Genomic DNA, 11,352 nt, shown 5'->3' with positions numbered 1-11,352 from the left:
CTAGATATTGGATGAGCTCACCAAAGGAGTGAGTGTATATAGAATAGAGAAGAGGTCCAAAACTGAACCTCGGGGCTCTCTAATGTTAAAAAGTAAGTGAGACAAGGAAGAATCAGCAAAAGAAACTAAGAAGGGGTAGCATGCGAGGTAGAAGGAAAACCAGAAAGGGCAACAAGAAGTGCCATATAAAAGATGTAAGAATTAAAAGGATGATTTACACAAGCTCTTAAGAGTCTTAACAGTGTCAGTCACACCCTAACAGTGTCAGTCACACCCTAAATCTGAGGTAAATGGTAGCTATGATGAAGATGATGATGATAATTTCATCAACTGAGGGCTTATTTGCTGCTACTTTGGCCACCAAAAAGAAGACTGGTTCATAAGCAAATGGACGGATGGAAGGATGGATGGATGGATGGATGGAAGGAAGGACGGACGGACGGACGGACGGACGGACGGACGGATGGATGGATGGATGGATAAAATCCAGGTTATGAATCCTGAGGTCTCTCACTTCAATTAAATGTAAAATGATTTTGATGAGGGTCTGAATTTAAAAACTGGATGGGATTAATATAATAAAACTTTTGGGGTGGCCTGATGGCTCAGTTGCTTAGAGTGCAAGCTCTTAACAATAAGGTTGCCAGTTCGAATCCGACATGGGCCAGTGAACTGTGCCCTCCACAACTAGATTGAAAACAATGGCTTGGGCTTGGAGCTGAGTCACTGGTGTGACCAGTTGTCTCAGTGATTAGAGCGCGGTGCTCATAACACCAAGATCGCTGGTTCGATTCCCACATGGGCCAGTGAGAAACAACAGCTTGAGCTTAGTGGCCGGCTGGCTCAGTGGTTGGAGCGAGGTGCTCATAACACCAAGATAGCCGGTTTGAGTCCCACATGGGCCAGTGAGCTGTGCCCTCCATAACTAGATTGAGAAAAAAAACAAAACAAAACAAATTAATGGCTTGACTTGGAGCTGAGCTGCACCCCCCACAACTAGATTGAAAAAACAACGACTTGACATCCTGGAAAAACACACTGTTCCCCAATATCCTCCAATTAAAAAATACACACACACACACACACACACATAAAACTTTTTCTGTTAAAAAATGGTAGCTAATTTTAAAAAACGGTAATTAAGGTGGTGAACACACAATGTGATATATAGATGATGTATTACAGAATTGTACACTTGAAACCTATGTAATTTTACTAACCATTGTCAGGCCAATAAACTTAATTTAAAAAATGGTAATTAAATTGGGCTCAAGATTCCTATGACTTCTGCATTCCCTCTTTAAACCTAAGGCACCAACATCCAGTTCATTGCCCAAGGCAGAAACGTGAGACCACATCCTGTTAATTTTGTCACAATCATCTCTTGATTTTATTTCTTCCTATTCAACATCATGGGGACTACCCTACTTTGGGCCACCATCTTTTCTTGCCCAGACTATTTCCAAAGCCTCCTACCTTGTTTGTCTGTTCTACCCTGTGTCACTACACTCCAATTCAAGGATTTTTAACCATTTTTGTGCCATGTAACCCTCTGGCAGTCTGATGAAGTTTATAGACTTATTTTCAGAATGTTTTTAAAACAAAGTACATAGGGTTACAAAGAAAATCAATTACACTGCAATATAGCTATCAAAATATTTTCTAAAAGAAGTGAGTGCTAAAGCAATACAGGGGCTTCTTAACACAGTTCTACTTGTAGGTCTAATAAATACTGTAACTTCAAACAAGTGGTGAGTGTATAAATATTTCAAGACATCTGCATTGTAGGGGTCAAAAAAGAGTCTCCCCAAAAGTGCCACCCAGGCATGCAGGTTATTTTGAGCTGAAAACAAAGTCCAACAAACTCAAGAAGAGGCTTTTGTTTTTACCTTCCTCTTTATCTGTCTAAAGGAATTCAGATAGAAAAACCTGCTCAAATGAAGGCATAATATGGTCCCTTTTTGAAATAATAATTATTATATTACATTGTTATAATCATATTAGCATAATATGATCTAAATGTGGCAGATAGGGAGGCACCTGCAAAGTCTGTTTGTTAGACCCTTCATTGTTTCTGAGTGGCCAGGGAAGAATTTATTTACCAAGTGTTCACTCTTTCTCATCTACCTGTGAAATGTCTAATTTCCCTTTGGGGGCTCAGACTCCTGCTGCCCTCTCCTTAGTCCAGAATGGCGTATCAGCCTCAATTGCCCAGTGTGTCCTTGGATCTTATAGTCTCATGGAACCCCTTGTATGTACATATGTAATACATTTGGTCATTTTCTCCTGTTAATGTCTCATGTTAATTTGATTAGTCTAGCCAGAAGAATTTAGAGAGATGGGAAGAAAATTATTTTTCACCCCCGTGGCATCAACTTCAGTGTGATATGAAATGATCTTAGATTTCTATTGGTGACTAAGTCACAGGGACTGCTAATGCTACTGTAGTTTGTTGCCTACATTTGTAAATAAAGAAAGCACTATATTTCAGAGTTTGATGAAAATGAAGTTGTGATTTTTTTCCCCATGCAAGTTCATGTACCTTGCCAATTCTATACATGGGCCTTATGGAACCCAGGTTAAAAACTATAGGTGTAGGGCCGGCCCGGTGGCTCAGGCAGTTGGAGCTCCGTGCTCCTAACTCCGAAGGCTGCCAGTTCAATTCCCACATGGGCCAGTGGGCTCTCAACCACAAGGTTGCCTGTTGGACTCCTCCACTCCCCTACTCCCGCAGGGGATGGTGGGCTCCGCCCCCCCATTGCCCCACAACTAACAACAGCAACTGGACCTGGAGCTGAACGGTGCCCTCCACAACTAAGATTGAAAGGACAACGTAACTTGGAAAAAGTCCTGGAAGTATACACTGTTCCCCAATAAAGTCCTGTTCCCCTCCCCAATAAAATCTTAAAAACAAAAAAAAACTATTGAACTATTGGTGCAAAAATGCTTGAGGTGACCGCAAAGATAGAGTTCTTTGTTTTAAAATGGGGAGAAGAAAAAGATGAAAATGGAAACATTCATATCTAAAATGTGTGCCATTGATTCCTGTACATTTTGCTGAAGGTGGACTACAAAGTCAGTCTGGGCTTCCTAGCAGCGAAGGACATGGTTCTGTCCAGTTTAAAACCTTGATTGGCAACCTCTTGCCTAGACAGCCCTATGGCTGTCCCTAGGCTTACAGGGCCCACCTGGTACAGACCCTGCCCAACTCTCCTTCCTCCAACACCACTATCCCTTCCTGTCCCACACCAGTCAGTCAGGTCTACACTGGAGTAGACCCTTGAATAACACGGGGGTGGGAGAGGTGTTAGGCTAACTCGCATGCAGTGGAAAATCTGCCTATAACTTTTGACTCCCCCTAACACAGACGTCCCTGGGTATCTGCCTCAGGATTGGTTCCAGAACTTAACCCCCAACCATACCAACATTCAGATGCTCAAGTCCGTTATGTAAAATGGCCTAGAACAATGTCTACAGGTGGTCCCCCACATGTGCATCCCAGGAATCCAAACCGTGGCTCCAGATAGTTTCGGTTGATTCCATGGATGTGAAATCCAGGCATACGGAGGGCCAACTGTATGCTTATTGAAAAAAAATCCCCGTATAAGGAGGCACACGCAGTTCAAAAACCATATTGTTTCAGGATCAACCGGACCTCTACCTATCCAGAAAGGGTGTTCCCCGCCCGGCTCCTCAGCGCACTTCCGCCCATGCGCAGCACCGAAATCCCTCGCGCCTGCCCTTGTAGCTAGTCTCGCCTACTCTGCTCCCTCTGTCTTTGGAAGGGCTTCTGCTTTGGCACTTATCATGGCCTTCAGCCTCATCCACGAAGCACGTGTCCCTGACACACTGACGGACTTTAGAAGAGACGCAAAGCGAATTCCATTTCGTCATAACGAGCGCGCCTTCCCACAGCTCCACCGAGGCGCTCGCAGGAAGGGCCCGCCAGGAGGCGGTGGTTGTGGCTCAGCGTCAGCCCGCAAGCTCCTCCCCCGGTGGTGCCTCTAAACACGTCCTTCCGCTTGCTTCCTCCTCTCTTTATTCGCCGCCATTGCAGGGCGTGCGGCTGACTCTTCCTCGCCATGGTAAGTCCATCCGTTACCATCGGCTCCGGGGTGGCTTCCTGAGACCTGAGGTCTCCGCGAGCTCGCTGGCGCCGCGGACTACATCGAGGTGTGGGAGCCTTTTTACAGGCTTTTCGCAGAGAAGTTCGAGTTCGGCCACCGCTCCAGTCGGTGGGCCTGGCGGGAAGCTTGCGAGCAATTGAACACCTGGAAGGGGTGGGCTGCGCTGGCGCCGTGAGGGCCGAGGGGGGGTTGCAAAGTGCTCCAGGCCGCTGCCCAGTTGGGCAGGGCACCGCTTCCCTTCATCCTTTTCCTGGAGCGAACTGATTCTGGGGCAGGGAGAGAAGTCGGGGGGCGGGGGGGGGGGGAAGCACGCCAGAAATTGTGGCCCGCAGGCTGCCCGCGACACGTGCGGGGCATCGAGAACGAAATGTGGGCTGCTGGTTTTTGTAAAGGTTTTTTTAACCTGGCGGCTAGGAGCCTACCACGTTATGAGCTTACAGAACTTTGTACTCCTTTGTTCAGGGACTTGAGTGTCACCCCAGGAAAGCGCCTGGGACAAGGAGTGCTGTGATGTGAACTTATATTCCGTTTGGGCATTCTTCGAAACATGCCAACTGTGGGCAGTCACTGTCGTGGGTTTTTCCTGTGACAGCCCCTTGAGAAGTTAGAATTGTTTATAGGCTTGTAGGTATGAAGAGGATCATCATCTTTGGTGTTTTACAGTTTTATTAGTTGACAGGAAATTTACAACTGCAACTGTGAGCTGGGAAAGAGAGATAAGTCTTTGCCTTCTTTATAATGGCCCCTGTTATTATGCAAGGGTGTGTTGAGCCACATAGGCCAGACTTTAGACCAGCATTCATGCTATTTCTCTGGGTTGTCCTGCAAACTGAGCAGGGGGGATGGTTGTGGTTGGATGACCTGAGTTCTTCATGAAAGCCAAAAGATGGAAAGGGAAATTTGGAAAATCATCCTTGGAAAAGTGGAAAATAGTTAGAATTAATATCGAAGTGGTCAGTGGGTTAGAATAAATCTACCCCATGTCAGAGACTTCGTGTAAATTCGCAATGACCGGTGAAAGTGGGTACCCCTGTGTTACAAAGGGCACTGAGACTCATTGACTTGGAATTGATATGTTGTTTCGTTTACTAAAAGCTGTGTTCTTGAAAACCAAGTTCCCCACCTCTAGCCCTGCCAGACATGCATGGTCCTAGGGAAGACTGGAAGGCACCCTAGTATTGGAGCAGAGACCACCTGAGTTTGAATCCGAGTTCTGCACATTAATACTCTTCTTTTGGGAGAGGTTACATACCTCTCTGACTCTACTTTTTTTTCATGTGAACAATGGGAATTAACGTGTCTCCAGAGATTTTGCAAGGAACCAAAACAAAGGGCATGAGGAGTTTAGCATTGAGAGGGTTGTTTTTGGTATATATTAAGCATTCAAGTGTTTATTGGATTTTGAGGGAGTTCCTGACTTTGAATCTTTTTTTGGGGGTGGGGAACAGGACTTTTTATTGGGGAACAGTGTACTTCCAGGGCTTTTCTAAGTCAAGTTATCCTTTCAGTCTTAGTTGTGGAGGGCGCAGCTCACTGGCCCATGTGGGAATCGGCCGGTAGCCCCATTGTCCAGAGCTCGTGCTCTAACCAACTGAGCCACCCGTCCGCCCCGACTTTGAATCTTTTGAGCAAGCTGTGGTATTACTAAGTTAATTGCATCTCTTTCCCAGTCTTCTCACAAGACTTTCAGGATCAAGCGGTTCCTGGCCAAGAAACAAAAGCAGAATCGGCCCATTCCCCAATGGATTCGGATGAAAACTGGTAATAAAATCCGGTAAGGACACCACCCCTGCTTTTTTTGTTGTTTTAATTTAAGATTGCTTTTTGGGGATAAACATATAATTAAAAGTTAACTGCAATCCATTTTATCTTGTATCACCATTCTGAATTTTTTTTTCTTTTTTAAATGTGCTTCCTCTGGGTTTCTGGACAGCACTCAGCCTCCCTACAGCTGGGCTTAGGGGCAGACACTCCTCGGATTTTTGTTAGTTTCCTGGTTGTCTTCAGTCTGGGCCAGAACATAAAAAGACTGTCTGTCTCGTTGCACATCCCAGTGGGGAAGACTATGTTGCTCACTTAATCTATCTTTGAAGTATTTATCCTTTTAAAAATTGGAAAATTGCCCTCCACTGCAGAAGTAGTTGAATCAATGGTTTTGCAAGAAAGATGTTACTAGAATTGCTACAAAGTACCTCCAATCCAATGTCATCTAGGCCAATTCCAGGCAAAGCTAGACCTAAAACTCTGGTCTCCTGCATGCTTTTCATACTCACTGTTCTTTGGAGACCAGCTGAGTTTTGAGACAGGTCTTGAAGGAAAGAAAAATAAGCATCAGATCAGTGAGATTTGCCCAGGATCTCACAGCCAGTGACAGGCCAGGTGTGTTCAGCAGCTTTTGGAACTTTGGTTTGTTTAAAATGAAATATTAAATTTCCTGGCTCTCCCAAACAGTTGAACCCAGAAGACCACAGAGGAGGAGGGACAAATATTATTACCAAAATTCTTATTTTCAAAGTGTTTTTGGGCCTAACAAGTGGGTCCCTTTTGCAAGATAAAGACATTGAAGCTCAGGAGTGTAAGATCATGAAGCTAATATAGAACTCTGGTTTGATTATATGGCATGTCTAAGTAGGATTAGTTTGCTGATATGAAGGCTAAGATGTGATTTGTAAGGGCTGAAATTGAGGACCCATTTCCTTAACTCATTTAGTCAGTTAGGCCTGTGAAAATCACCCCCCCCTACTGTAGCCTTATATACCAGTTGTTTACTACCTTTGATTTATTAGGTACTAGACACTGGTATTTATTATTTCTGCATATTAACTTTTACAGGGGATGTCTCACTGTTACAGGTGCAACTACAATGTAAAGCCCATGGGGTTGCCATCATACAATACTGAGAAAAGAGCGTTGTCACTTGGCGAAGTGGTTTGTATGGCAGCTCAGCTCTTCTACAAGTTTGATGGATTTCTGTTGAGAACATCAGACATCCATAGTAAAGCCCCCCTTTTAAATGTATCAACGTGAACCTCAGTTTCTCTATTATGTCCCCATCCAATTATGGTGCGACCTGCCTTTATAGGTTGTTTTAAGGAATGAAAGAAATGTATATGAAGTTCAGTGCCTAGCTCAATAGGTTACCTGCCGGTATCAATATTAGCCTCTTTGCTCTGGACTCCTAGAACTGGGAAAGTATTTTGTATTTAGAATTACACACTCTTGGCCAAGAGAATTGGCACGATAGAATGGTTTTTCTATTGACTCAGCTGTGTTCCAACTTTAAAAATGTATTGAAAGCAGGTTGCAATTGCAGTGCTTCATTTTGTGGAAGTACTGCCATTATCCTGCTGAAAGAAAATCCTATGTTGATCATTTTTTATTTTGCCTTTATGAGGGTAAAATGACAGATTGACATGGACAATTCTGAGATAGCCTTAGTTCTGCAAATCACTTGCTTTGGTACTGAAATGAATGAGGATGTTAATATAAAAACTAGGCAGGAGTTTTTATATGTGTGTGACCTATTATGTAGAAATGACTGGTTTTGGTGTAGTTCAGAAGGGGGTGGGGGTTGAAAATAACATATATGTCTGGGTCTACCCCAGGTCTGGAATCAAAGGTGGGTGAGGGTACACTTGGGGTGGGGAAAGAGCTTCCTCACTACTCGCGTCTCAAGAACCAATGTATTTTCCTACCCTGGAATCATTTTGAGAGGTAAAAATTTGATTTGACTAGTTCTTAAACACATCTAGCAAATCATTTTTTACTCTCCAAAAAGAGCTCCAAACTTGTTAAAGGAAGGAAAAACAGGACCCTTTGACTTTCAAGGATTTTATGGTACTTAAAAAGCAATGTTTGGTAAAATGAGAGCAGCTAAATGGAGGTCAGGCTGCCTTTGTAACTTGCAGTTTCCTTCTGCGTAGGTACAACTCCAAGAGGAGACATTGGAGAAGAACCAAGCTGGGTCTATAAGGAATCGCACATGAGATGGCACCACATATTTTTGCTGTGTCAGGATTGCTTGGATCTTAACCATGGCACTGAAAAGTTCGCTACTATCTGCACAGTTGGGTGTGTTTTATTGGGAAATTATAGGAAAAATGAGTTTTCTCTTTAATATGTTTCTGCACTAGTAGGTTGGTTCAATAATAAATATGTGAGGCCTAAACTGGTGTATTCTGGTTTGTGAAGTATTCAATAACACAAATGTTCTCTGGCTATCAAGTACTTAAGTATGGCTAGTATAAGGAACTGATAATTAAGTTTTTATTTTATTGTAATTAGTTCCATGTGGCTAGTGGCTCTTGGACCTTCTGTTATGGGAAATGCATATACGTGTCATCTTCATACCTGAGGGTAGCACATTCTTAAAATAAATAGCATCTTTATATGTTCTTCTATGATGCCAGTCCTCAATATGAGTAGGAATCAGTCATGTGAACTGGGTGGCAAACTGGTCTGCTGCCTGTTTTTGTGCGGCTTGTGAACTAAATTTCTGCGTTTTTAAATGGGTGAAAAAAAATCAAAACTATTGACACTTAATAAATTAATATTTACTGGACATGTATGTGCTGGGCACTGTTCTAAATACTTGAGATTAATCAGTTGATAGGCAAATATATCATATATTAGGTTAATAATGGGCCATTATGCAAGCCATAAGAAATGTCTGGAAAGGTGGGAAGCAGGAAGTGCCCTCATTACCTGTGGAATCTGGATGAAGCTGCAGCAAGGGAAAGGGGAACCAAGTTTGGTGGTAGCTCCCTACTCAGTTTGTAGGGAGCCTGCGCTGGACATAGCTGAGAAGGCAAGTAGAAGATGGGTGCTGTGTATAGTATGCAGCGAACAGGGGTCCCTACCTACAAGCACACTAGGAGCCACACTCCTTAAGGACAAGGACCGCTGTGCTTACCTGAAGTGTGAACAATGGGCTACAGAGTAGCAACCAGCCCAGGAACTGGGGAGCTGCGAAGAGATCTTTGAAACACATTTCGATTTCTTCCACCAGCCCCTGCATTTCAAATATTTCCTCTAATTGCATCAGTATTACCTTCATATTCAAAGACACCTGCCACTGTGTGAACAGCAGTTGATAAACGTTAACATGGTAAAAATGTTACTCAAGTCTAAAGCAGAGAGCAGAGAGATGATACAATTAACTGGCAGTCCGGGACAGAAATTCCTAACCATTTTGGAGTGTGGACATAAATACCTCAGTCTGTTTCCCTTTGGTTCTATGTTAGACTGCCAATAGAGGGCCCTAGAGTGACACGGAAGCTGGAAGAGGCGGTAGGGATTCTTCAGATGTTCTGTTAAGCACATCAGCAAGCATTCAGGAACCCTGGCAACATTCTAACATAGCAGAGGGTTGCTCTTCTATGTCACTGGTAAGTGCTCTCCAGCCTGTTTCTTAGCCACAAGGGTGGTAGGTAGCATGTTGTAGCAATCCACTCCTCAGGTCTGAATCTCAGCCGGGAGAAGGGCTCATTCACTTTTCTGTCAGGTCCAAAGGTAACTGCTCTCAGCATATACTCTCCCATCACACCTTAAAGTTCTTTTATTCTTTCTGGTAGTTAGCTACCCTTTACCTACTTAACAATTCTTTATATTAAATTTTCTGTTTAAATTACTGGTGTGTGGTTTCTCCTAATTGGAACTTACGTGTATGTATCAGCAGTTTCGAGGTTATATGACATCACAACAGACTGGATGCAAGAGCAGGTAAGAATTTAACTGCTATTAAGCTAGATATTAGAGATCTGCAAGAATTTAGAGTGCCACCACACTCTTCTCACTAAAATTTTTAAATTTTAAATTTACATTTATTGTTTAAAAAGTCAGGATTTAAACAAATACCTTAGCTTCACTATTCAGAATAGGTTGGGATGGCCTCACAGGCCCAGGGAGGTTGGAATAAGGCCGATGTCACACTAATGGCAAAGAGGTTTCTCTACAGACCTTGAATGGGTAAGATTAGAATTGAAAGGTAAAGTGACATGGACACCGATGTTGGTTGGCCGTGTAAAAGGTTTCTTTTTGAGCCTGGGGATTAGACACAGGTTCTAGCTCCAGTGGCCCTTCATTAGCTTGTACAATTTCTACATAGTGGTTCCTCATCTGAAGGACTAGATGTGCTTCCTGAAGGGATGAATGGGAGCTTAGGATTTATATCTCCCCACAAGAAGTGCAGCATAACATGTTAGCTTTTGCAAGATATGCAGTCAACCCCCTGGTGATAACTGCCCATTCCTTGACGGCCTACTGAGAAGTGACCACAGAGTAGTGGTCAAGAGTTGGCAAATTCAAATCTTGTTCACCATTCCCCAGCTTGGGGACAATGGGACCTCCCTCAGGGCTGTGAGGATAAAATGTAATATTAGGTTGGTGCAAAAGTAATTGCAGGTTTTGCAATTATTTTTAACCTTTTAAACCGCAATTACTTTTGTGCCAACCTAATACACTAAACCACTTGCTTCAGTGCCCGACTAGGGAAAGGAGAAGGAAGGGGAAATAGCAGGATTAAAGTTTTGGTGTTGATCCCTCCCCAGCAGACTTGCTATATACTGGATAAAGCTAAAATAAGGCAGGGACTGAAGATAGTGGGGATGGGCAGGTTGTCATGTGAGAAGTCAGATGGAGCTGGCGCTTACTGCCAGTCTACTTGGGGCTGCTTGTCTGAAGCTGCTGATGGAGACTGGCAGGAGCAGCAGGATAGGTTGTGGCTCTCAGTCTAAACGAAACTGTTCTCTTGATCAATTAGAATAATTTAAGTTCCTGCAGAGTTGATAATACAGATATTTTGGAGATGTTTCATAAAGATGCATATAACAGCAGTGAGGCAAATGGTAGAAAAACAAAAAAGGAAACACCAGCAGCATAGTCCAGAGTCATTTTCTAAAAGCAAAGAAAAAGGGAAAATTTAAAAGTTAAACTTTTAATGCAATATAAAACCTCACTACTATCAATACAGTAATTAAAGGCTATTGTTTTAAAAAGTTCTATTGAATTATACAGAAAAGTGCACTTACAAGTATATAGCTTGATGAATTTTCACGGGGTGAATCCAGTCATGTCACTACTCCCCAGATGAGAAGGCAAAACATGATCAGCGTCCTAGAAGTCTCTCCTTGGGCCCCCTTCCAGTTACCATCACCCCCAGTGTAATCACTGTCCTAACATCTAAACAGATTCGTCTCGCCTATTTTGCGTTTCACATAAGTGGAAT

The 11,352-nt window shown here is 43.2% G+C and overlaps 1 protein-coding gene and 1 non-coding gene across 2 annotated transcripts; both read left to right on the top strand.

Annotated features, from left to right (window-relative positions):
• Nucleotides 1–3,928: 3,928 nt before the first annotated feature.
• On the top strand, nt 3,929–8,295 carry RPL39 (ribosomal protein L39). Its single transcript, XM_019717048.2, has 3 exons — nt 3,929–4,085; nt 5,798–5,901; nt 8,051–8,295. Exons 1-3 carry the CDS (start codon nt 4,083–4,085, stop codon nt 8,097–8,099), a joined length of 156 nt encoding a protein of 51 aa, XP_019572607.1. The 5' UTR covers nt 3,929–4,082; the 3' UTR covers nt 8,100–8,295.
• Nucleotides 7,421–7,550, top strand: LOC141569781 (small nucleolar RNA SNORA69). Its single transcript, XR_012493577.1, has one exon. It is a non-coding gene; the product is annotated as a small nucleolar RNA SNORA69 (small nucleolar RNA).
• Nucleotides 8,296–11,352: the final 3,057 nt, after the last annotated feature.

Source organism: Rhinolophus sinicus, chromosome X (assembly GCF_036562045.2).
Source record: "Rhinolophus sinicus isolate RSC01 chromosome X, ASM3656204v1, whole genome shotgun sequence".
NCBI classification, from domain to species: domain Eukaryota; kingdom Metazoa; phylum Chordata; class Mammalia; order Chiroptera; family Rhinolophidae; genus Rhinolophus; species Rhinolophus sinicus.
Note: the sequence above shows the minus strand (reverse complement) of the source record. Positions and strands in the feature narration are given on the sequence as shown.

Excerpts from the sequence above, each read along its gene's own strand:
- RPL39 (XM_019717048.2), top strand. Across the intron at positions 5,902-8,050 it reads AAAACTGGTAATAAAATCCG|GTACAACTCCAAGAGGAGAC; the intron begins GTAAGGACACCA and ends CCTTCTGCGTAG.